The following is a 26,189-nucleotide window of genomic DNA, read 5'->3' on the forward strand; positions in this document are numbered from 1 at the left end:
GCAGCCAAGCTGGTGCCAAAAGTATTGCTCTGCTTTACTTTGGACCACATCAAAGAGGTCAAGGGCATCCCAGAACCTCCACACACACTGCCCAGGCTTGCGCCCCGAGGAGGTCACTTTGGTACTGCTAACGCACCAAATTCCATTGAGAAAAACGGAGGCCAACAAATAGATTAGTCACACATTGGAAGTCAAACAGCCTAGTTCTCGAACGTTTTTGCTCCCAAACTGACTGTTCTGGTTTTTTAATGTTCTTTTGGAAGCTGAATGTCCGACGGGGCTTCCGCAGCTTCTGATTGGCTGCAGGAGCTTCCTGCAGCCAATCAGAAGCCGTGATTTGGTTTTCGAATGTTTTGGAAGTGAACGGACTTCCAGAACGGATTCAGTTCGGCTTCCAAGGTACAACTGTAACATACATACACACATGATAGCTCTGTTGGGAGAACATGAGATTCTTAAACTCAGAGTCTAAGAGTTGTGGGTTTGAGCCCCACATTGGGAAAAAGATTCCTGCATTGCAAGGGGGTTGGACTAGATCAGGCATCCCCAAACTACAGGTGTTTTGGCCTACAACTCCCACGATCCCTAGCTAACAGGACCAGTGGTTGGGGAAGATGGGAATTGTAGTCCAAAACATCTGGAGGGCCGAAGTTTGGGGATGCCTGGACTAGATGACCCTCGTCATCCCTTCCAACACTAAACCCTGTCTGTGGTGCCTACCCCTTCCCCAAATAATGAGACAAGAGACCAGAGTATGGGTTCAAATTGGCCACAACTTTATTGAGCTTCACAAGTGGGAAACTTGGCATAGGCCTTGGCAGGTAACCCTCTTAGCCCATCTGGCTGAGGATATGCAGGCTGATGAGGTACAGTGAGAGGGGACTGCAAAGTGCAAACCTATACAGCATGCCCGTCCACTAACCTCAGCCCGGGAGTTTGACCTACATGCCACCGCTCTAGGGCCAGGGACTCCCGGTTTTGCCCTTTAACAGGCCCTGCAAATGCCACCGCATGGGAAGGGAGCATGAATGCATCCCCCCCAACCTGATGATAGGCTAAAGGATACCTTGCCAAGGCCTAAAACCGCCAAAGTTGTGACAAATTGCTGCAGGGAAGGCGAAACCTGCCAATGCAGGGAAATTCCTTCCCGGTTCTGAATACATCAACTATACCCGCTGACCTGGAATGCAAAATATTAGCCTGTAAAGAAAGTATAATTAACTTGATGACCGCTGACCTAGGACGGGCATTATTTGAAGGGAAGAAATTATTAATTTGAGGGTGGGTGGGTGTTCCTGACCGAGAGGCCTGACCGAAAGACTCAGCCTCTTTTCTTTGGCCTTGACCCCACCCCCGGCCGGCCAGCCATTGTCCCAGCTGGTCGAGGGTGGGTCAAAGGCCAACCTAAGCAGGTGGGTGACCCCCTGCCCAGGTAAGCCCCGCTTGGTGCCGCAAACCCTGCCCACCTGTGTGGAAGGGAGGGTGGAAATTGTGGGGAGGTTAGATGATTGTGCATTCAGCAGGTGTTATGCTTTTCAGTGCATTTTCCCATCACTTGCTTTATTTCAAACAGTCTGATATTTTGGGGAAGTGAATTTGTTGTGCAAGAGCTACAAATCAATTGCAACTGTGCAAGCTGACCTCAATACGTGATTGAATCCCACACAAAACAGATGATCTAAAAGCACCCACAGTCCTTATACAGAAGCAGACTTCTGAATAAGGAAGCTGCAGAAGCAGTTTCCCTTGCTGAATAAATGCATCCTGCAGCTACAGCTATTTTGCATACACAGTGCATATGGTTTGGCAAAGCAGACCTGCTGTTCGGAAGGTGGAGGAAAGTTAACTGTTGTAAACATCTGTCTGGTTGAATATGCCTTTGCAGGGATCCTTCGTGTGCATGCACACTTCTTCAGATACACTTCAGATAGTTATTTGTGTACTTGTTTCGGATGCTGCTGGCCTTTTAACCCCGTGGTGGTGGTGTCTTGCTTCTACGATCGGGCTACATCTCTAGTCCAGCCCCCTGCAACGGAGGAATCTCAGCGTCACTGACAGATATTTATTCATTCGTTATTCCGTTCACTCCATCGCGGTTTCCCCTCAGCGCCATCCTCCCCGCCCCTCCCAGAGGATGATGGGAGTTGTAGTCCAACAACCTTCCCTCCCTTTGACGCAGGCTTCTGCGCGCGCGCCGCAGCGTCTCCCTCCTCCCCCTCCCTCTCCCCCTCCCCCTCGACGCCACATGACGTGGCGGGGCTCGCTCGGCGCGCGGCTGGTGGGCCGTGACGACAGCGGTGACGAAGACGTGGGCGGAGCCGGCTTCGAACTGGGAAAGGTAACGAGCTGCTTTGAAGCGGAGTCGCTGTCGGGGCTGCGCGATTGTCCCTCCTTCCCTCCCAGCTCCCCACTCGCGCCTCTATCCCCACCCGTCCCACACCCCACGGCGAGGGGCAGGGCGGGGGGGGGGCAACCGGAGCCGCAGCCCCCTCCTCTCCTCCCCGCCCCCTTGCTCCGGCCTGGCTGCTTGGCTTCGAGCCCTTTGCCTCTGGCGGCTCAAGAACCTTCCTTGGTGGTGTCGGGGCCACGAAATCGTTTGGCGAGGGGGTTTGGCAAGGGTCCTCTGACTTAAAAGATTCTTGAGATGCCTTGATTGCAAGGGGTTGGGCTAGATGACCCCTGGACTCCCTTGCAATTCTGTCCTGAGGAGCCTGCCGGGTTCCCGACCCCCCATCATCCCTCGGGCTGGTGGAAGTTGGGGGTCCGTAGGCGTAGGCAGGGAGGGAGATAGCTGCCTCCCAAGTCAATAAAAATCAATTCAAATATTTATCTGAGGTTTTCCACCACCTACCGGTAACAAAAGCCTGCCCGCCCATCCCCCACCCCCAAATCCTGGCCACACCCATGTGGGGGTCCCGGCAACATCTGGAGGGCTGCAAGGTTTAGCCACCTCTGCTGCAGTGGGTATATAGGTATGTTGGTTAGTTGTGTGCTTGTTTCGGGTGCTGGTGGTGATGGGGTTTTGCTTCTACGATTGGGCTGTAAATTGGTTCAGTGCTTCAGTTCCACTTAGGCTAGTGGTTCTCAGACTTTTTTTTTCTCCAGGCCACACTTTCAGAACGATTTCCTTGTGCCACACCAAAAAAAATTTATTGATAAGAAATACATTGGTGAACACAACTAGGATTGTCCTGAGTATCACTTGATGCCCTTACTCTCATTTTGAAAATATATACATATTCTGCAAATAAAAAAGATTATTTTGATGCTAGACTAGACTACCCGGAAATGTTTAAATGTTTCTTTGTCCTTGAATCTTCCTGCCACACTTCCCATCCTCTCCTGCCACACCAGTGTGGATGCGGGTGGTGCTGTGGTCTAAACCGCTGAGCCTCTTGGGGTTGCCGATCAGAAGGTTGGCGGTTCGAATCCACTCGTCGGTGGTGAGCTCCCGTTGCTCTGCCCCAGTTTCTGCCAACCTAGCAGTTCAAAAGCGGGCCAGTGCAAGTAGATAAATAGGTAAACAGGAAGGTAAACGGTGTTTCCGTGCACTCTGGTTTCCATGACGGTGTTCCATTGTGCCAGAAGTGGTTTTGTAATGCTGGCCACATGACCCAGAAAGCTGCCTGTGGACAAACGTCGGCCCCCTCAGCCTGAAAGCAAGATGTGCAACCACATAGTTGCCTTTGACTGGACTTTACCTTTTTTACCTTTACACCAGTGTGGCGTAACCACACACAGTGGTTTGAGAACCACAGATCTAGACAGCCTTCACCATGCAAGGCAATAGTTGTTTTTCTTCTTCTTTTTGTTTGGTTGACACCCAGCAATACACTTAGCGTGGCAGAGACAGGAAGGGTTTTCATCAGCTCCAAAGTGCTCTTGCTGCTTTGTTGGTTGTCTGTATAGTCCAGACACTGGAGTTACTCAGTTGGTGGTTTTACTTTGAGACTGGTTCTGTGTTGTGGCACTGGCACCTATGTTTCACTCAGAAGTGACTCTCACCAAACTTAGTGGGCCTCATTCCCAAGTAAACAACTGTGCATGGTATTCCGGCCTTAATTTCTGGCAGCTTTGTTCTGGATTGTAAACAGTACTGTTACTTCACAGGTTCCTTCCAGAGAACATTGGAGAAAGAAACAAGTTTGTGGTCTAGCATGATAAGCACTGGCACGGTTTCTGGTTGTGTGCACAGTCCTGTTTACTTTGCGTCCAATGAAGCTTTCTGCACATGATGTTAGCCACAATCCACAGCTATCCTGCAGAAATGCTCAATTTTGATGTGGTCCTCCCCACCAACTAACTTTGGTCCAATTTGAAAGCATGAGCTATATGAAAACATCCACACACTTTCTCTGCCCCACTGTGGTGGACAGACAGTAGGTGACTTGGTAACACATTCAAACATACTGTTCGAATTGTGTGCCTTTCTTACAAAGCTGGCAGGCAACATGATCCAGTGCAGCATTCACCAACCTAATCTCCAGGTATTTTGGACTACAACTCCCATCAGCCCTAGCCAGCATGGTCAGTTACGATGGGCGTTGTAGTCTGAAATATCAGAGGAAGGGGCACTAAGTTGTTGAAGATTGGTCTAGTGGTTTGACTATTGGACTGGGTAAACTGGTGGCATGTGGTTCACAGAGAGTTGTTGTTTCTCCACATGACATTTCTCAGAAGTCAGGTGATGACATCCAGTTCTGTCCTGCTTACTTGCAAATTTTCTTGTAGAGGAGAGACATTAGCCTAGCAGTCCCCTTTCATGTTCCATTGCCGATATAACTGGGTCATTTGCATCCAGTCCTTTTGAGTGGTTGTGTAAACTGATCCTGGGAGACCCAGGATTGCCCTGGGCAAGATAAAGCAACTAAGAAATTAAAAAAAATAAACCCACCTCTATCCTTACGCTGGGCTTCAAATATATGCCGCCTTTAATTTCTTGGAGGAAAGGCAACTTATAAATGTTATAAATACTTTTTATCTGCCTGTTCAGGAGCATAAATCATTGATCTTCATGGAGAAGCCAAGTTATTCACTAAGTACAATTTTTACTCTTTTATTCCTTTTACAGCTTTGAAAGCACACTACCCAGCCTGCAACGTTAGCTACAAATGTGATGGAAGACAGCAAGAGTGAAAAGGTCGCAGATATTATTCGGCTTAATGTTGGCGGGTGTATATACGCTGCTAGGCGTAAATCTTTATGCCGCTTTAAGGACTCAATGCTAGCATCTATGTTCAGTGGACGATTTCCTCTGAAAATGGATGACTCAGGTAAAAAAAGTTGATTGTAAATTAATTATGAAATCAATTTTCTAATATTCTTCCAGCTTCGGCCATGGCTGTTACTGAACATGGATCAATACAAATGCATTGGAATTTTTATTATTTCCAGTATAATGAGCAACTTATTGAATACTTTAAAGGTTAGCAATTTCCAATAAAGTGTGGTAGAAGAAAAACATCAAGTATCATAGAAACGTTATATAGGGCTGGACAGAGCTAAAGATGTCACCAAATCTCTGTGCTTGAATATAGGATTGGCAACATCATAAATCATTTGGTTCATCTAGGTAGCACGAGATATTTGTGCGGTAAACAGGTGTAGTTTGAATAATATTTTGTTTTGCTCTCAGTATATTTAGAATTTGACAGATTTCCCTCAGGCAAAAATTATAGCGTGATGTCAGCCATTTTGTCTGACTAGTCCCAAATTACCGGTAAGTAGAAAGATGGACAATTTTGAACAATAGAGGAGAATATTACAATAGGGGAAAGGGCTGAAAAATTCCTACCTGAAATTCTGGAAAGTATCTTCCAATCAGTGTAGATGTTACTGAGCTTGATGGATCATTGGTCTGACTCAACTTCCGGTGTTTCTTTTTTTCTCTGGACTGCTGTTCACAAAGAGAATGCTTCTTGCAAGCTAGCACCTTTGGGTTTTTGCCATCTGCATCAGTTTACTCTTGGGGTGTAGCCTTCCTTCCATTCACAGATAACTTCCTTGGAGCCTGCATAGGAAGTAGTACTAGGTTGCTCAAGGATGTGAGCCAAGACCCATTCAGCAGGAGGAAACAGAACAAAACAAAACTCTATCTTCCCCGATCAGTCTGATGCCAAATATTGCAAATCCTCTGGATAAGCAGAGACTCTATCAAGGGGTTGTCCAAATAAAACATTTTCGGGGCATCTCTTTTCTCTCCCCGCCTCCCCAGCGACTTGTTTATGCTGCCTCAGGCTATGTTTCCCCAGCAGAAGGAGAGAGGACTTTCCTTATGCATTTGGGGCCTATGTTCAGGTTTAGCACTTAGTCAGGGCTGTGAGTTGCTTGCCATAAGCAATAAACTAATATAGCTGATTGAGGAAAGAATTAGCCTTTTTATTATGTTTGCCTTTTGATATTACCTGTCGGTTAATACATACACAGGTTCTTTCTGTATTTGTTTGATGAATCGACAGCTTGGATGGAGTTATGATAACCATGCTCTTCTCAAAATATGGGTTCAAATCCCCATTCAACCATGAAGCTCACTGGGTGATCTTGGGCTATTTACTCTTTCTCAGCCAAACCTACTTTTCAGGGTTGCTTGGAAGAATAAAAGAGGGTGAAGAAGCCTATGTGTTGCCTTCAACTCCTTGGAGGAGAGGCACATTATAAATGTACATATTTTTATTTGCCTTTACAGGAGCTTGTCTTATTGAACGAGATGGCAGTCTCTTTAAATACCTCTTGGATTATCTTCACGGAGAGGTTCAGCTACCAGAAGATGAGCAGACGCGAATTGCATTGCACGAAGAAGCTGATTACTTTGGCATTCCTTACCCTTACAATCTTGCTGACCATTTGGCCAATGAAATGGAAACCTATTCTTTAAGATCAAACACTGAACTCAAAAAGGTACGGGTATTTTCCTGTGCCTTTAAATTAAAATTAAATTTAAAATGTCATTAGCAGTTGAAGCACAGGGGTGGCATTGCTCTGATCCTGGGATACCCAGGATTGCCCTGGGCAAGGTAAAGTTGACTCAGAAATTGAAAAAATAAAAACACCCCAAACACAGCGAAACCAGAGTGACATAAGAGTGCCCTGAGGCTTATTTATAACTACAAGCCTTGCATTCATTCATGAATGGATGGGTGGATGAATGGACCAGGAAGATGCAAAGCAAGTGGCTTATATGGGTGGGAGATAGGGGGCAGGAGACATTTGTGAGGCTAGTGGGCTCTAATGGGGCAACAACCCACTGTCCTAAAAGAAAATGTCTCCATTGCCTATTATTCAGAGTAAAAGCAGTAAGGCTGCAGTCCTTTGCACACTTGCAAGTAAGTGCAATTGAACTTAGTGGGATGTATAAGTAAACATGCACAGGTTTAGTCTGAACACATTTTTGTTCCTCACCTCAAACACACAGAAAATAATAATATTGTTTGTATGTATTTGTATATTTCCTCCCCAGGCACTTCTAGATTTTTGTGAGTCTTACGGCTTGATATGCACTAAACCTACGGTGTGGGTCTTACACTACCTCAACACTTCTGGTGCAAGTTGTGAGAGTAGAATAATAGGTGTGTATGCCACAAGAGTGGATGGAGAAGCAGCAATTGAAAAGGAGCTGGGAGGAAGAATACACAGCAAAAATATTTACAAGAGGTAAGAATATAGTCATGTGATCACATCAAAGGGTGCTTGTAAAATTCTATTGAGAATCTTGTAAAATCAAACCTTGGTTGTCAATCGTAACCCATTCCGAAAGACCGTTTGGCTTGCGAAATGTTCAAGAACTGAGATGCGGTGTCCAATTGGCTGCAGGAGCTTTCTGCACTCAAGCGGAAGCCACATCGAATGTTCAGCTTCTGAAAAACGGAACACTTCAGGAGCCGAAACGTTCTAAAATGGAGGCATTTGGGAACCGAGATTTGACTGTATCTACTTTAGAGATGGCAATATCAGATGTGCAAAGACATGCACAACTCTTCCATGCCTATAGAGTTTAAAGAGATGCTTAGTTACACAAATTGCCTTCATTATATTAATATTGGTGGATGACTTAAATACTTTGGGCCCCAACTGATCATAAACAAAAGCAAAGGCTGGAACATCTAAATGCTTCTCCTCTAGATTTAAACAAATATAGTCAACCTGAATGTGGGAAACACTAGACTTACTATAATATTCATAAGACAATACTCAATAGAGTTGCTTTTGAGTATCAGAAGAAGTCAGCGGTACCTGTTGTTTATTTTGTTTATTTTTTCCCTAGACAGGTGAGAGATTTGTTGTGGGGAAAAGTTGTTTTTAGTATTAATTAAGTTTGCATACCACCATTCACCAGAAGATCCCAGGGCAGTTCACAACATAAAAATACCACCTGAGAACACATAATAAAACAAAAACAAACCAATAACTCCCTCTCTCAAAAGCGCATTTAAAAGCAATATTGGCACCTCAAGATATGTAATGAAGGTGCCAGGCAAGCCTCCCTGGGGAGAGCATTCCACAAATGGGCAGTCGCCACAGAAATGGAAACCATTTACAGTTGTGAGAATGAAACACAAAAGAATTGTGGTTTTTGACAATGAAGGTATATTACAAAATTGGGGAAACTGCATTTTTTATGGCATCAGTTTTAAACATACTTTGCTTTTAGACTTTAGCCTTTTTTATTTTTATTCAGCTTGTAAAGCGGCATAATTTTTGCTCTTTTCCTACATTTTGTTTTCTCCAGGGAAGCCGGAAACAATGTCCAATATATCTGGAGCTATTATTCAGGGTCCGAATTGGAAAAGATGATGGATGCATTTGAGACTTGGGAAGGGAGAGGTATCTCATTTTTCTGATAGGATTTTCTGTAAAGAATAGGTGTTTATCCTGCAACTGTTTGTCCTGAATTAGTGTTGATTTGTGAAGGGCAGGTAGAGTATATTTCCAACTATCCTTTAATAAGGAAAGGGAATAATTGAATTGGCTGTGTTTGGTGGGGAAACCCTGTGATTGGCAGAATACTAGGTTATGGATGTATTTGTTTAAAAGTCTTTGCTTTCATACACTGGTCCTATCGAGCTCTCAAAACAGCCGATTTATTTTGCATTGCAGTTATGCACTGCTTTAAGTTTTAAGATTTAAGTTTGCGGACATGCTTGTGGAATATCGGCGGAAGATTGTGTGGAAGCCCTCTTCTGGTGGTTGTTTGGTTTTGATTAACCTGGGAGAAAATTCGTAGACATCTGGCTCTTAGCCTAGATAAATTCATGTTTCTTGGACATTAATGTCACTTGGCTTCAAATACTTGTCCACTACTTTGATTAATAATGCCGAAGGCAAATGTGAAATACATGGAAGTATCAGATATTTTGGGAGAGTTTTCAGCTTTCTGTACATGATGTACTGGTATGTTAGTTTAAATTTGAGTGTTCACTCAGTCTGAAGAACTGAGTGTCTGAAGAACTGAGTGACCTGGACATTGTACCTAAGGGTCTTAGAATTAAGAACCCTCTTCAATCAACTTATCCCACAGAATATGCCAGAAAACTATGCCACACTTTATCTAAGAAACTGCTGAAACATCTTATCGGCGTTCTGTATTCCAAACAGAAGTTAATAAAGGAGGAACTCTCTGCACTGGAGAACTCCATCAGGAATCACCCGGCCTGGCAGAAGTTCCACAAGGAAAAACAAACCATTTACCACTCTCAACTGGAGTTACTGAAGAACCAGAAAAATAAAAAACTCTGCAACCTTTCCAACCTACAGGCCACCAATCAAAACAAGATCAACAACATTGTCAATCTTTCACAGCAAACACTCAGCCCAGCTGAGGAATCCGTCCTTTCACGGGGACTATCATTCTGCCCTGCCAAATCCCAACACATGATTCAGTTCTGCGGGGACCTGGAAGCATTTTTCCGCCGTTTACGCCTGAAGGAGTATTTTCATCACACACAAGAACAAGACAAAGTAGAACAAACTACATCCCCACAACACAACACCTCTCAACTTACTGGGGAACAACCATCACCCTCCAAACGCATCAATGAACAGAACATTGACCACCAACTACCACCGAAAAGAAGTTACACAAAAAAGGACTCCACATGGACCCCTCCTGATGGACGCAATACCACACTAGATCTGTACATCGAATGCTTCCGCCACAGAATCCAAACGGATGTGACCAGAAAACACCATCGCTTACAACAAAATCTAAACCATGCTGAAAGGAGAGCCATAGAAAATCTCAGGAACAACCCAGACATTATAATTAAAGAGGCAGACAAGGGTGGAGCTGTCGTCATCATGAACAAAACTGATTACATCCAAGAGGCCCACAGACAACTTTCCAATACTGCCTTTTACATGAAATTGGACTCAGACCCCACACAAGCATACAAAAAAGAACTGAACAAGATTATTAAGGAGCTACCCCTACACATCCAAGAACAGATCCTCACAAACACACCAGCGGAACCTCGGCCAGGAACTTTCTATCTTCTACCCAAAATACACAAACCAGGAAACCCAGGACGCCCCATCATCTCAGGTATTGGCACCATTACAGTGGGTGTTTCCGGCTATATGGACTCTGTTCTGAAACCATATGCTATCAGTGCTCCCAGCTACGTACGTGACACCACAGATTTTCTGAGGAAAATACAATATTTGAACAATCTTCCTAACAATACTATACTAGCCACTATGGATGTGGAATCCCTATATACCAACATCCCACACAATGATGGTTTACAAGCCATAAGGAACACCATTTCAGATAAAACCACAGCGGACTTTGCTACCAAACTCTGCCACTTTGTCCTTACCCACAACCACTTCAAATTTGGTGATGACCTGTTCCTCCAGATCAGCGGCACAGCCATGGGCACCCGCATGGCCCCACAGTATGCCAACATCTTCATGGCAGATTTAGAACAACGTTTCCTTAACTCCTACCCACTCAAACCTCTCCTGTACCTGCGATACATTGACGATATTTTTATTATCTGGACACATGGACAACAGACCCTGGAAACCTTCCACCAGACATTCAATGACTTTCACCCCACCATCAACCTAACAATGAACCAATCTATGCAAGAAATACATTTTTTGGACACTACTATAAAAATACAGGATGGACGTATAGACACCACATTATACAGAAAACCAACTGACCGACAAACATATCTACATGCTTCTAGCTACCATCCCAAACATACCAAACAATCCATCGTATACAGCCAGGCCTTACGTTACAACCGCATCTGTTCCAACTCTACAGACAGAGAATCTCACCTAAGAGATCTACAGCAAACCTTTTTAGAACTAAAATATCCACCTGATGAAGTTAAACAACAGATCAACAGAGCCAGACAGATACCTAGAGAGAACCTGCTGCAAGACAGACCCAAAAAAGAAAATAACAGAACACCACTAGTCATCACATACAGCTCCCAAGCTAAAACAGTACAACGCATCATCAGAGATCTACAGCCTCTCCTGGACAATGACCGCTCCCTTTCTCAAGCTCTGGGAGGAAGACCTTTCATTGCCTACAGACAGCCACCCAATCTTAAACAACTCCTCACCCACAATAATACAACCACCAGACTTAACATGGACACTGGTACCAGAGCCTGCAATAAACCCAGATGCCAACTTTGCTGCCACATACACCCAGACAACACCATTACTGGCCCCAACAACATCCAACATACCATCTCAGGACTATTTAATTGCTCATCCTCTAACATTGTGTATGCCATCAAATGCCAACAGTGCCCTTCAGCTCTCTATATTGGACAAACAGGCCAAACCCTACGCCAAAGGATAAATGGACATAAATCTGACATCAGGAACCAGAAGACAGAAAAACCAGTAGGAGAACACTTCAATCTCCCAGGACATTCTATACAAGATCTCAAAGTAGCTGTCTTACTACAAAAGAATTTCAGAAATAGACTGGAAAGAGAAGTTGCTGAATTGCAACTTATCACCAAGCTCAAAACCATGGAGGGACCTGGTTTGAACAGAGATATCGGGTTCTTATCTCATTATACATGATAAGCGATCTTCAGCCATCTCAACCCTTGCTTTTTCATGCAAAACCATTTGCAGTCGTTTGCGGTCATCAACAGCTATCAGTCAGTCAATCACCCATTTCCACCACCCTTCTGAGTGATCCCCCCTCCCCATCCCCACCCCTCCCCACCCCTTCTCTACATAAGTGCCTGGAAACTTCCATTTCACTGTATCTGAAGAAGTGTGCATGCACACGAAAGCTCATACCAAAATAAAAACTTAGTTGGTCTTTAAGGTGCTACTGAAGGAATTTTTTTTATTTTACAGTCTGAAGAAGACACCTGTGACTTCTGAACACTTGCACGTTCTTACAAGCAGGATTTATTCCACCAAGCATCAGATTCTCCCTCCCCTCTATTTTCTGGAACCAACATATAACAGCACTGTATCAGACAGTTTTTTGAGAGAAGAAAAAAAGACTGTAAATAAAACATTTAGCTCTGTAAATAGGAAAAAAAACGATTCAGGATGGGAGTACATTGTGCCGAGTTCCCCAAAGAAAGCATTATAGTTGAGCACTTGGGAGATATATGGTGTTTGAAAGAGTTGCCAAGGATCCCTGATTGCGTATCATTGGGCTTGTACATTTGACAGATACATCTTGAATATTGTTTTAAAATTGTATATGAAATTACAGGTGTCAGTTATTGGCGAGTCCCGCAGGAACTGATAGAATGTTGGACTCTTGAGGAACGCCCTTTGAAAGGAAGTCTCCAAAGCATGTCTCCAATTCATAGACGGTACGTCTTACTAATCATGCTTAATTTTCTTGAAGAATGCTTCCTATGGAACAGGGACTATTTCAAAATAGCATTAGCTCCATGTTAATATTTGTGCATCCCCTAGTTAAAAGGTAAGGGGGCCCCTGACCATTAGGTCCAGTCACGAATGATTCTGGGGTTGCGGCACTCATCTTGCTTTACTGGCCGAGGGAGCCGGCATACAGCTTCGGGTCATGTGGCCAGCATGACTAAGCCAGTTCTGGCGAACCAGAGCAGCGCACGGAAATGCCGTTTACCTTCCCGCTGGAGCGGTACCTATTTATCTACTTGCACTTTGACGTGCTTTTGAACTGCTAGGTGGGCAGGAGCAGGGACTGAGCAACGGGAGCTCGCCCCGTCACGGGATTCAAACTGCAGACCTTCTGATTGGCAAGCCCTAGGCTCTGTGGTTTAGACCACAGCGCCACCCGCATCCCCTAGTTACAGTATAAGGGTGTAAAATCAAAAGATGATGTAGGAAGGTTTCATATAGAGTCTGTTCGTAGTAAGTGTATTACAGAAGCTGGTATAATGCTAATTACATAACTAAATTAATGTAACAAAACTATAATTGTACACATTTTATAATATAATTGCAATATATAATTATATATATATAAAATATAATTGCAAGTTACGCATTCCACAGATAACTGTGTGGTGGGCCACTCGCTATATATTACAAAGCCAGCCACTAGCCCCTGTCATAATAATTTAATCAGGAGCATAAGACTCAGTACTTAGGAATATCCTGCAATCCATATTAGATAATAAAAGAATATGATTTCCCTGTTATTTGTGTTGAATCCAACTGGTTCATTCCAGTATGTTGGCCTGGTTATTTTTGGCTGAATATACATGTATTTGTATACTTGTTTTATACTTGTATATTTTTTTCTTGCTGTAGCCTGCTCTGGGTAAGTCCAATACAAAAAATAAATTTGAATGCATACACCTACTGCAGTTTTAAACAGATCCTGGAATAAGAAATATTGTATCCAGAGGTGAATGTAGGAGGCACCCTTAGTTGCATCTGAGTTATGATCTGCGCATAATTTCCCACAGCAAGAGTGTCAGTAATTTTATTCTCTGTGTTTACAGACAATTAATAGATCTTTCTGAAGAAGAAGAAGAAAGTCACTTGAGCAGTAGAACAGGCCGAAAGCCAATTCAGTTTTCTGGTCCATCAACAAGTACTCGCATCACAATTAAGAATTCTGCTTTTGTAAAGGTAGCAGTATGCCCTACATCTTCCCGTTCCCAGAAGACTCTTAAGCGACCTAGCAGAGACAGTTCGTTGCTGTGCAAAGACGTACCAAAACCAGCAGCACCCACACCATTGAATAAAAATTCTCAAGAATCTGTTAGGAGCACTGAAAATGGGGCAGACTGTCACAGGACGCTAAAGGCCCCATTCTTGAAGAAGCCTGCAACCAGTCGCGCGGTAAAACTCAAGCGGACTCCACTCTGCAAAGACCGGTTAACTCAACACACTTTCCAAGTGCTAAGTACGGTAGCTGAGCACCAAGTTCCATCTGTTGCAGTTGGCTCTACTCCTGCTTCCCCAAACTTAGGCCAGGAGGAATTTGGACACTCCGAGGAAAACGTTACTGCTAAGAATCATTTATAGGAAGACCATAAATGTGACACATTTGGGAGGGGGGAACATTCACATTTATAATCACATTTATAATGATTTTTCTCTGTGTGGCGAAAGAGGTATAGGGATGGCTTGTTCAGAAATATTGTGTGCTTTTTGTCGTTCATTCATTACATTATATAAATAAAATTTGAGCTGCTCAGTCATTGTAGAGTAGAGATTGTTCCAGGCTTTGTGTAACACCTCACCCCCCTTTTTTTCTAAACCCCAATTTTCCCACTCCATATAATTTTTGTGTAACTTAATTCTGCATTTCTTTCCATTTTGTGTAATTTATTCTACTTCTGCTCCTCCTGAATGGCATTAAAGGCCTACAGAGGTCAGTGAAAACTCCGTCCCCCCGGAATTTTGTACTCTGCAATTCTACTAGTTTCTCAGCAGGCATTGTCCACATTTTTTTCAAGCGTGTCTTTGTAGCTTTTTGGGCTATATGGCATACCTTTTAATTTGCACCACGGGATCTTTCAGTAGACCTTGAAAATTAGGCTACATTTTGAGAACAAGCCTTGGGCTTGCATACTGTCCCCCTTCTCTGGCACAACTAAGAAAAAACTGGAAATCCTCTGCTTGTATGCGAGTTGTCTTTTGAACTCTAAAAACTGTAGCTAATGTTAGCTAGGCTTGGTTGAAACTTGCCAGTTCCATGAACTAGGATTTGAAATTGGGTCCATAGTTACAATCAACTAGTGTGCCTGTGCTTGAAGAGCATGACTAGTTGTAGTTAATATAAAACAAAAGCGAGATTTTCAGAGTATTTAGGCATGTGTCAGAAGAGGAAGGAGGAATGTGTTGGCCCAGGGCTTGCTGTAGCTTGTATTTGTAATACTAAGTTATGACCAATGTTTTGGTGTAGATTAGGAGCTCAGAGCTATGAACCATGGTGTCTGGTTTGAATTTCCACTCTTCTCTCATCCTTAGTCCTCCACCTGCGATACGAGGATAATAATGTAGCCATTCCTTGCAAGCTCAACGTGTAAAGATTATTGACAAATCAGGAGCTGCTGCATTATTAAAATCAACTTTGTGCCATGCATTCTGGTTTGAAATCAATGCATTCAGTCAGATGAGAGTACGCCTGCTGGATTTTTAAATTTATTTTTTAAAATCTGTGTTAAGAAAACTCTTGTCTACAGTAGCAGGAGAAATCAACTTTCACAAATTGGAAAATGCTGAACCCTGGCAATGTGATGAATGTGATTAAATTTCTATTGAGCCATTAACTTGATTGAGAGTAGCTCATCCTTCTTCTAGTGCTTAGTGTTTGGTTTGAATTGAGTGCTCTGACCTCATTTGTAACATTAAAATCCTTTTTAAGTGGATCTGTGTTTATTATTAAGGATAATACTTTTGTCAATGTCATAAGAAACATGTTTCTGCAAAGCTTGGTGGGGGAAAAACTTCTACAGAGAAGTGATAAACTTATGTTAACTAAAAGAGATCATTAACTAAAAGAAATCAAGAGTTGTAGAACAAAGCTTTGTCCTTTGTTTTATTTATTAAATTTATTGCCTTTCCTTCCAAAAGAACTTTTAGGCCTGCTAATATATTGGGTGGGCGGTGTTCTTTCCGCTATAATACTTTTATAAGTACCGCTACATTTCACATAATCTATGATATGACTTTACTTAATGATTATTTATTACAAAAGTGCATTCTGAGCCTAAAATGACATTTTAAAAAATACCATTTATACCTAGAGGTGGCAGTAGAGCTGGATAGGTAAGGAAGAACACAGGACACACAGTCAAAGTTGACTTCTTTTTCTAGTCTCTTATATGAGAACACAGTGGAGTAATCCCGCCCCCACTTGAGAGGACGGCAATACAAGATCAGATGTAAAATTCACTATGACAAAATCATTTGCATGTGACAGAGCATGGGTTAGTCAGCCTGTTATCTGTCCTTAGGAGAGGCCGCTCATATGGCTTTCATTAAAATAGCTGTAGGGTGGAATGTGAAAACTAATGATCATTTCATATGACAAGCACGTGGTTGTTTTAGAATCCACAGCATCTTTTGAACAGTGAATCTGGGGAGATGCAAAGCTGTGAGTGAAATGAAAGCCATAAGTGAAAACATAATGTTAAGAATTTGTAGGATTCTTCAAGGGCGGGGAATGTGGGGATGTCTCTATTGAATCTTTACTGCTTGCCATTTTGGACTTACCCCCTGACTATCATTTGGAACTTGGAAGGGTCAAGTAGATCTCTTCCTAAGGAAGGCCATTAGCTTCCCAACCAAGGAAGACATTCCCTGTCATGCAAGGCAGAAAAAGAATAACGCTTAGATTTTATTTCCAGATCTAATAGAAGTGGTTGATTGATGACAAGACTTTTCAGGAGTATGTCAAATGGCATGCGCTCAGTACTTCCTTGGTACTTTCAGTCTCTGACGCATGGACCAACGATGGCAGAGCATTTCTCAGCAAGCTTGGATCCACCACAAGCATAGCCGACTGAGGCATGAAGAACACGGCCAGCATGTTGAATTTCCTCAAATTGGTGACTGCTTATTATTAACTTCATGACTACAGTGTTCCACCCCCGTCTCCCTTTCATTACCATTTGCTGTCTTTATGGCAAGCTGTTGCCGAGTTATTTTTTCAGTGATTGTGATAAAGCTCGGGTGAGTATGTTACTCCAATGAATGGAGGCAGATGTAGAAGCTTAAAAAAATTGAAAACTGACATTGCCTTCATTTCGGAGGCTCCTATTCCAAAGGTGGATGCGGAATAGTGCAGCACCTCTTCTAGTGCGGTACCTCCTCTCCCTGCTCCAACCCCACCCCCAATATTCTCAGCTGAATGAACAGGATTTAGGGAAGAAGAGGAATCTTTCACTTTGCATTAGGATTTTAAAAGTTAAAAAGCAGGACAACTTGGGAAGGATGCATGGAAAGCTACAAATACTAGGTAAAGGTAAAGGGACCCCTGACCATTAGGTCCAGTCATGACCGACTCTGGGGTTGCGCGCTCATCTCACATTATTGGCCGAGGGAGCCGACGTATAGCTTTCAGGTCATGTGGCCAGCATGACAAAGCCGCTTCTGGCAAACCAGAGCAGCACATGGAAACGCCGTTTACCTTCCCGCTGTAGCGGTTCCTATTTATCTACTTGCATTTTGACGTGCTTTCGAACTGCTAGGTTGGCAGGAGCTGGGACCAAGCAACGGGAGCTCACCCCGTCACAGGGATTTGAACCGCCAACCTTCTGATCAGCAAGCCCTAGGCTCAGTGGTTTAACCCACAGCAGCACTGGTTACTAATGCAGGCCAATATTTGTGGACCCTTGTGAGCCCAACGTTTTCCTTTTCGTCACTAGGGACGGCTGATTTTGGGAAAAGGTAATAAGGTAACAACAGAATCCAGATGGTTTGGTTGTTTCAAAATAAAACACTGCATTTTGTAAAATTGTTTGTTTTTAATAAAAAGGGGAAATAATTTTTCTGAAGTACAGTCTTGGGCTATTTAAAGCTGTGAGCTTGTTTTAAAATATAAGCCTTGGATTTTGCATGTGCTCAGGTGTGATATACAGGGTATCCTGTCAGATTTGCAAGATACACAGGCCATAATTAAACAATCAGTTGTATAGGATGAAACCCAAAGAAATCAAGCGCATACAACTCAGTACAGGTTTGTAGCCAAAGGTGCGTAAATAAGGAAGGGATGTCTACAGCAAGAAAATAAACTCGGACTGAAACATGTTTGATTTTTAGTCTGCAAAGATAATCGAAAAGGATTTAAGAGGCTGGAAAACTTACTCTTCCTTTTTCAGTTCAAAATTTATATCCTACCCAATCTTGTATGAGTGGCACAGTACAGAAAAAATATGTCGTTTGTTAGCTAGTATTTGTGACTCATCTTGATGATCATTCAGGCTATGAAATTTAGTTACATCAAACTGAACCATGAGGTTCTGCACAAACAATTTGAGGTCCATATAAAATGGAAATAGTTAAGAGCAATTTTATATGAACACGTATCTTGATCGCAGACCAACAATAGGAATGCCAGGATTACCCAAATACCAACCTTTTGGACAGTAACAAACACATCTATATTGACATCCTCCTGCCATTTATTTTTAACAACAATTTTATTGTTTTACTAGGCACTGGCTAGCTAAAAGCTGCATTGTTATGAGAAAAAACAATATCAAGTATATTGAGCAAAGCCTTTATAGTATGAAATGAGATATGGCAGATTATTGTGGTTTAGGAAAACCCCAGTAAGTTTGGTTTACCACAATTGTAGTATTCTACACAAGCCTTTTCTGGGGCTTTTATTTGGAATAAAAAGAAAGCACCGTTAGTGAGAAACTTAAATATGAAAATGCATTACATTTGCTAGTCGTCCGTCTTCCCAATCCTCATGCCACCAGTGTCACAGCTGGCACCGAAAGGACAGGGGCCTCTGTGGAGGTTTCTATTCTTGCAGGACATAAGTTGCACTGAGAAACCCTTGTAATATTGCTGCATAAAGGCCTGGGCTCTGTGGGGCCTGGCACAGGATGCTTTCGTCTTGTTTTCTCTGGAAACGTTAGAGTTTCCATGCTTTTTGCTGCTGCAGAATGCTCTTGGGTTTTAAAAGTGCCTTTGTTTTTTGACCGAAAACTATTATGGTGCTGCCTTCTGTATTCATGTCGAGAGCTGCCTTTCGTGCTGTTCTGATCTGACTCGTTTATGGCACTTTGAGACTTAAGCGGTCCATTGAGCCAAATTCCATGATACTGCGTCTGAAATCTCCGCCTGTGGCTAGAGGCTGCATTCTGTCAAGGAACAAAATAAAGGGTTATGGCAATGGTGGATTTCGGGCTCTCAATCATCGGCAAAGCCCTGTTCAATGCTAAAATGTGGCGTGCACCCTCCCCCCACTCTTGCGCTCCATTCTACAACAGTGTTATGGCACCCCCTGCAGCACGGCCACACCAGTTGCACTTTTAAAAAACGCCACTGCCAATGGATCTTTGCTGTGGCCATTTTTGGTGAAAGCTGAGTAGAATCATTCTCATTATACCTGAAGGAGCGTCCCCACCCCCATCGTTCAGCCCGGACACTGAGGTCCAGTTCTGAGGGCCTTCCAGCGGTTCCCTCCCTAGGAGAATTGAGGTTACAGGGAAGCAGGCAGAGGGCCTTCTCTGTAGTGGCGCCCACCCTGTGGAACGCCCTCCCATCAGATGTCAAGGAAATAAACAACTATCTGACTTTTGTAAGACATCTGAAGGCAGCCCTGTTTAGGCAAGTTTGATGTTCAATCGTGTTTTTACTATTCTGTTGGGAGCCACCCAGAGTGGCTGGGGAAACCCAGCCAGATGGGCAGGGTATAAATAATAATTATTATTATTATTATTATTATTATTATTATTATTATTATTATTATTACATCTCCACACATACTTATTAAACATACAAAATAAAAGAATTCCTTCCAGTAGCACCTTAGAGACCAACTAAGTTTGTCAGTAGTTTGTCAGACCAACTGGTTTTCCCAGTAGTGATGTATGGAAGTGAGAGCTGGACCATAAAGAAGGCTGATCGCCAAAGAATTGATGCTTTTGAATTATGGTGCTGGAGGAGACCCTCGAGAGTCCCATGGACTGCAAGAAGATCAAACTACTATCCATTCTGAAGGAAATCAGCCCTGAGTGCTCACTGGAAGGACAGATCCTGAAGCTGAGGTTCCAATACTTTGGCTACCTCATGAGAAGAAAAGACTCCCTGGAAAAGACCCTGATGTTGGGAAAGATTGAGGGCACTAGGAGAAGGGGACGGCAGAGGATGAGATGGTTGGACAGTGTTCTCTAAGCTGCGAACATGAGTTTGACCAAACTGCGGGAGGCAGTGGAAGACAGGAGTGCCCGGCGTGCTCTGGTCCATGGGGTAACGAAGAGTTGGACACGACTAAACGACTAAACAACAACAAAGTTTGTCATTGGTATGAGCTTTCTTGTGCATGCACACTTCTTCAGATAAACATACAGTTTGGGATCAAGACCATTGTGTGGACAGGCGGAGTCCCCCCAACCCCAGACGACCCCCGAACGGAATAATGACTCAAGACAACATCCTTTGGGATTAAAATTGGCCACAACTTTATTAAGATTCAGATGTAGGGAGTCCTTGGCCTAGGCATTGGGCATTTATCCTTTCCAGTCCCCAGCCGGGGATCTGGGAGACATCAGGGTTATCCAGAATGTGTGGGGATTGGGCTGGCCCTGGAGAACATATGTTCAAGCAGAGAGCCACCCCACCCCCGGTTTTGCCGCTGTTGGAGGGGAGAGCAATGACAACCTCTCAGCGTATGGCCAATGCCTCCTGTCAAGACCCCTTTAACGGGGAACCCTGGGATCACCTTCTGTTGTGTGGGCAGGGCGGTTCCTCCCCTTACCTGGCCGATCCCCCAGCAACGCCTCCCCAGGCGGGATTGGACGATTGGCTGAGGTAGGCGGAGACCACTGGGAGACCACTGGGATCCGGGGGAGGGGGGGTGAGCACGACCACCCAAAATTGATGTGGGGAGTGGTCATTGCTGGCCACTGTGGCCTGTGTGCAATTAAACATGGGCAGGCTGGAAGAAGAGCGCTGTGGTGTTTGGGTGTCTGACACTCTTGCTGCCCCTGCATGCAAACGAAGAGGAGATTAGAGAACAACGAAGGAGATACTGCAGGAGCACTTTCTCAGAGCAGATGAGAGGACAGGAATATTATTGGCAGAACCAAGAAGGAGGGATACCTGAGATTCAGGTGGTGAGCAAGCACTCGAGTTGTGGCAAGAGGGGAATAAGGAGTTCCTAAGGAGGCCTGACCCCTTCATGGATCACTACCTTGTCATGGCGAAGGGGCTTGAACAACTCCAAGAAGCTATGAGCTATGCCATGCAGGGCCACCCAAGACGGACAGGTCATAGCTGAGAGTTTAGACTAAATGTGACCCACCTGGAGAAGAAACTGGCAAACCACTCCAGTATTTTGCCAAGAAAACTCCATGGACATTTTTATGTAGAAGCTTTGAGAAGAAAGTGAGAGTTTCCAAGGCATGCTCTGGTTCACGGGGTCACGGAGAGTTGAACACGACTAAGACGACTAAACAACAAGGAGGCCTGAGAATTAGTGTGATAGCCTCTTCATTGTGTGCTTATAGTTTTCTGGAGGACCCCTTTGTTGAGCTGACTACTGGACTGTGTTGAAAGGGGGAAAGAGCTGCCATGCCTTCTCCAAAGTGTTTGGTTGGTGTTTTTCTATCCACCATGAACCCTGTCTTCCCAGGTACTTTTGACCGTGGAACAACAACAACAACAACAACAACAACAACACAAGCTCCTTTATCTGAAATAATCTGGAGTACAATTTGCAAAACCAAATCAAATTAATTCTAGTGGGTGTTGTGCTGCAGGAACAGAAGGAGAGTGTTTCCACACAGTGCAGGACTGATAATGTGAAAGTAGGAGATAGCCTGATATTACAGGGTACTGAATTTCTGATTCCAGGGAAGTTAAGGGCAGTGGATAATAAATTACAAACTGAATTGATTTGGTTTTTTCTTAAAACTAAAACGACAGCAAAACTCTGTGAACTGGTGGTTGTTATTATTATTATTATTATTATTAATAATAATAATAATAATAATTTAATTATTTATTTATTTAATTATTTATACCCTGCCCATCCAGCCAGGTTTCCCCAGCCACTCTGGGCGGCTTGCAACAAAACATTAAAGTACAATAATCTATTAAACATTAAAAGCTTCCCTAAACAGGGCTGCCTTCAGATGTCTCCTAAAAGTCTGGTAGTTGTTTTTCTCTTTGACATCTGGTGGGAGGGCATTCCAAAGAGCAGGTGCCACTACCGAGAAGGCCCTCTGCCTGGTTCCCTGTAACTTGGAAAGAAAATGGAAAAGAAGCCTGGTAGACTTGCCTTCCTTTTACGAGATATTGATAGGGATTGAAAGCCACTATTATTTTCTGTACTTTACCTGTTTGTTTGTTGAAATCGTCTGAGGAGAGGATTCTGTGGTGTTTGTGCTAACTTGGCTGGAGACTTTAGGTGTTACTGCTTTCCCATCAGGAGTCTTGGAACGAATTCGATTTGAAGATTTTTGGTTGTATGCGCTTGGTATGCTGGTTGCTGTGCGCAAAGATGTCGACTGCAGCAGTGAGCCAGATGGTGTTCTTGCGGAATAATTGTTCTTTGGGTGGGAAACTACAAGGAAGAAAAAGGCCCAATGCTCACAATCCCAAAAGAGAGCTTTTGGTTCCAAAATGGCAACAGTTTAACTGAGGGCAGAAAGGAGTCTGTTTTTCGTTGCTGTGTGCTGTGATTTGGCAACAAACAGTCATCCAAGATAATAAAAATAATCTTCGAGTAAAATTTTGGACATGTTTAAATACAACACTTAAAACCATATTAACTGTGCTTTATCGAATGCTTCCAATTGGATACTTCAGCGCTGATATAAAATTAACATGGCCCACTTTTGAAAGTTTTGTTTCTTAAATATAGGCCAAACAAGTCAGATTTCAATCAATTTAGAGAATTTCTTTCAGGAAACTAGTAGTGAGTGACATCTGCTGGCCCTTGGACTTAATTTTTACTACATATTTCTCTGTTCAATTTCGTTTGGACTTACTGTAAATACAGGTTCGTATTCTTTTGGGTTATTCAGGCATGGCGTTTACCATAGGGTTACCAGATGTTTCCCAGGGACAGTCCCCGGATTTGCAAATTTGTCCCCGGACAAATTCCATCCTTGGAATGTCCCTGGATTTCATCTAATGTCCCTGGGAAATGTAGCAGCAGCAGTCTCAGAAGCCCGGAGCCAGCCTGGTAGCACAGTTGGCTCTGGCTGGCTTCAGGAGCTGCTTGCTTGCCGTGGCGCCCGCCATTTTGCCTCACTGGAAGTCCCCATATGATGTGTTGCGCACAAGATGCACCATATGGGGATTCGGTGTAGGGGCTGAAGGTGGAGTGCTGTGTGCCGCCGCCAGGCGATAGCTGTGGGGGTCGTTGAGCTCAGTGCGCTGCTGCAACTTGGCACTCAGCTCGCTGTCGGCACCGCTGTCCAAGGCCATCGGCTTGGCCTCCGGCTTGGCCACCAGGTGGTGTTTGGGCAACTGCAGCTGCTGCTCGGCTTTGCCATTGTTTTCCTCGACTTGCAAGCGGCGGCTCAGCTTGTCGGCAAGCTCGTTGTTGGCCTTCGTGGACGAGAGGCGAGCAGGAGACGAGCTGATCTGGCCCAAGTGTGCCTCCTCTCGCTCACTCGCCGTCAGCTCTGCCCCAGACCCGCTGACTGGGCAAACCGCGGCGCGGATGGGCAGCCGCCAGATGATGCCTGTGCAGGAGATGCCCAGACAGGTGGGCAGGGCGGCAGCAGCAGCAGGAGGAGGAGGTTTCTGCTAATGCTTACTCCCGAGTAAGCCTGTAGGGGATCACAGTGCAAGGAGGGAGAGGAAGGGGGGGAGCACGGCTAGCGCTCCAAGGAAGGCCGGGACCCAGGGGAAGGCCGCGCAACAGAGGAGACTAAAGAAGAGAAGATATTACTTCTTTACTTTTATAAAACTTTTTCTCTCTTTAATATTTATTTATTTATTTTGTCCCTGGATTCATTGAAAAAAAAATCTGGTAACCTTAGCAGTGGCGGAGGAAGCCGCTTGGGCACCCGGAGCGGCAAACATGACATGCACCCAGGGGTGGGCGTCGCTATGTAGCGTGCATGTGCAGTGCCGATCCAATGCATTTTAGAAGCAGGTCGTTTAGTCATCTTTTCCCTTGCCAAGTGAGCAACCATCAAGGCAGAGGCTTGTGAAAGCCTTTTTTGCTCAAAGGTGGGATAGTTGAATGAGGAAGAGACTATAGTGCGTGCACACACCTTGTCCACCTAGCTTCCCAAGAAGAAATGCAGTCCGAAAGGTCCAAGCTGTACAAGGCAATCAGGAATCTACATGAGGCTTAGTCAGAAGCACCATAGACTTACGCTCTCCGCACTGCAGAATCTCAGTCTTCAGCTGTTCTATGTCACAGGAAAAGCGGGCAGATCTTCCCAGTTCTTCATCATATTTACGTTCGCTTACAAAGTGCTGCAAGGTAGTGGGGGGAGGGGGGATGACTTAAGTTATAAATTGCACCAGGTAATGAAGGAAATGTGAAAGAAGCCTGCCCAATAATTATAAAGCCTCGTCTGCTGAATCTCGAGCATTTTGGAGAGCTGCACACTCCAGTCTTAAAGCGTTGGGGTACATGTTAGGCTTTGTGAAATGTCTCCACACCTATTGATGCACCACGAAAAGAACTACTACCCTTTCATCTCATGATCTGGGAAATGCTTGTCAGTAGTTAAAAGAAAAAAAGGGGATTGAAGGATGATCCTGTGCTCCAGCGCAGAGGAGGTTGAGCACAAACCTCAAAAGAATATCCAAAACTTTCGCAACACTGGGAGGGAAACTATGAATGGCGTTTTTTTGTTGTTGCTCATCACTATTGTATTCACAAGCAGTATCCAATGTCTGTGGTGGTTCTGCAATTCCACCCCACATGCCTTGTTTTGATTAGCACTCCATGCTCATACACACATCAGAATGTGTGTATCTATCTATATCCACATCCACATCCACATACATTTCAATAACCAGCATAATAACAATGCTAATTCCAATAGGTAATCTGTAAACAGCAGCATAGATGCATAATTTGGGACAGATACATATTTGGGGACAGGTGCATAATCGAGGTAGGGAATAAAACAAAATGTTAAGAACTGCAGCAGAGTTATTGTGGTACATCTATGGTTCAGGGAATATTTCTCTAAGGGCAAAAGACCAGAAGGAAGAGTTTAAAACCTGCTTTTACCTTCTCTAGGTTCAATGGAGACCAACCGTTTAATTTCATGACATTAAGTGAAATTCATGGATGCTTTAGCTGAGTTTCCTGCATTGCAAGGGGTGCTCTACAATTCTGATTCTATGACCTACCTAGGAAGTCAGACCTGCACTTTGTTTTGAAAAAAAAACACCAACCCTGTATTTGAGGAATGAATTATTGTGTGTCTGGTTTGTACGCTACAAGAAAGAAGGCATGGACTACCTCAAAAGAAATGGCCACACTAACCTTAATTTCAGCCCTCAGTTCAGCCAACTGAGTCTCTGCCATTTGGCTAGCCAAATCTGTTAACCTCTTCAATTCTTCAGCTTTTTTCTGACGAGCGGTTAAGATTTCCACTGCCAAACAAGAAGGTGATGCCAACAAAAGTTTAACATGCATTTAATGTCAGAAAAAGGAACTATATCTTGCCTGCAGGCCAGATCTACAATCTCTGTACCCTTCACAGGCCAACTTTGACAGGTTGGTGGGACTGCCCACTTCTCGGTCACTTGCTTTCCTTGTGGCACCTGCAGTACTTGACAGTTCTTGGAAAAAACTCTCCTGGAGGCAACAACACTCTCGGGAAAAACCTGAGGTGTGGTGTGAGCAAGGTTGCCCAAATCCACTTGTGTGAGACTGGGTGCAAGACAACCCTGGCTTTGAACACTACAAATCCCACTGTGACCCCAGCCTTCTCTGCCCGTGCCTTTGGCTTGTGAGAATTCACCCAATTCCATTAAAGCCTAATTTCATAGTTAGAAACTTGCTTTTTTGGAGAGGGGGGGGGGTTAAGATTTCAAACCTTACTGTCAATCAAATAACCATTTGTAGCCTTATGATGGTTGAA

At 44.0% G+C, this 26,189-nt stretch overlaps 2 protein-coding genes across 8 annotated transcripts in view; one reads left to right on the forward strand and one right to left on the reverse strand.

The window, feature by feature from the left end:
- The first annotated feature begins 2,227 nt into the window (after positions 1–2,227).
- Positions 2,228–16,961, forward strand: KCTD18 (potassium channel tetramerization domain containing 18). 3 transcript variants are annotated; one of them, XM_035136908.3, is made up of 7 exons: positions 2,228–2,338; positions 5,072–5,273; positions 6,686–6,897; positions 7,457–7,650; positions 8,726–8,820; positions 12,710–12,812; positions 13,935–15,812. In XM_035136908.3, the coding sequence occupies exons 2-7, from the start codon at positions 5,117–5,119 to the stop codon at positions 14,461–14,463; spliced, it is 1,290 nt and encodes a 429-aa protein (XP_034992799.1). In that variant the 5' UTR covers positions 2,228–2,338; positions 5,072–5,116; the 3' UTR covers positions 14,464–15,812. The 3 variants fall into 3 exon arrangements, with proteins under 3 accessions (XP_034992799.1, XP_060137565.1, XP_034992795.1); XM_060281582.2 differs by lacking the exon at positions 13,935–15,812 and adding an exon at positions 16,794–16,961 and having other exon boundaries at positions 2,315–2,972; XM_035136904.3 differs by having other exon boundaries at positions 2,315–2,972.
- A 1,590-nt stretch (positions 16,962–18,551) lies between these two features.
- SPATS2L (spermatogenesis associated serine rich 2 like) overlaps positions 18,552–26,189 on the reverse strand; it is a 55,937-nt gene continuing 48,299 nt past the window's right edge. For 4 of the 5 annotated variants that reach the window (XM_035136833.3, XM_088676020.1, XM_088676104.1 and 1 more), the window contains 4 exons: positions 25,589–25,698; positions 24,459–24,561; positions 22,461–22,687; positions 18,552–19,259 (listed from right to left, as the gene is read on the reverse strand). In XM_035136833.3, coding sequence (XP_034992724.2) covers positions 18,861–19,259; positions 22,461–22,687; positions 24,459–24,561; positions 25,589–25,698 — 839 coding nt within the window. In that variant the 3' untranslated portion in view covers positions 18,552–18,860. Of the gene's footprint in view, positions 19,260–22,111; positions 22,365–22,460; positions 22,688–24,458; positions 24,562–25,588; positions 25,699–26,189 lie in introns of those variants that run through there. The other variant, XM_088676184.1, reaches the window with a different exon arrangement.

Source organism: Zootoca vivipara, chromosome 1, assembly GCF_965207765.1.
Source record: "Zootoca vivipara chromosome 1, rZooViv2.hap1.1, whole genome shotgun sequence".
Taxonomy (NCBI): Eukaryota; Metazoa; Chordata; class Lepidosauria; order Squamata; family Lacertidae; genus Zootoca; species Zootoca vivipara.

Coding starts and splice junctions, on each gene's coding strand:
- KCTD18 (XM_035136908.3), top strand. CDS start 5,117: ATGGAAGACAGCAAGAGTGAAAAGGTCGCAGATATTATTCGGCTTAAT. Junction 5,274..6,685: donor TCTGAAAATGGATGACTCAG/GTAAAAAAAGTT, acceptor TTGCCTTTACAG/GAGCTTGTCTTATTGAACGA. Junction 6,898..7,456: donor CAAACACTGAACTCAAAAAG/GTACGGGTATTT, acceptor TTTCCTCCCCAG/GCACTTCTAGATTTTTGTGA.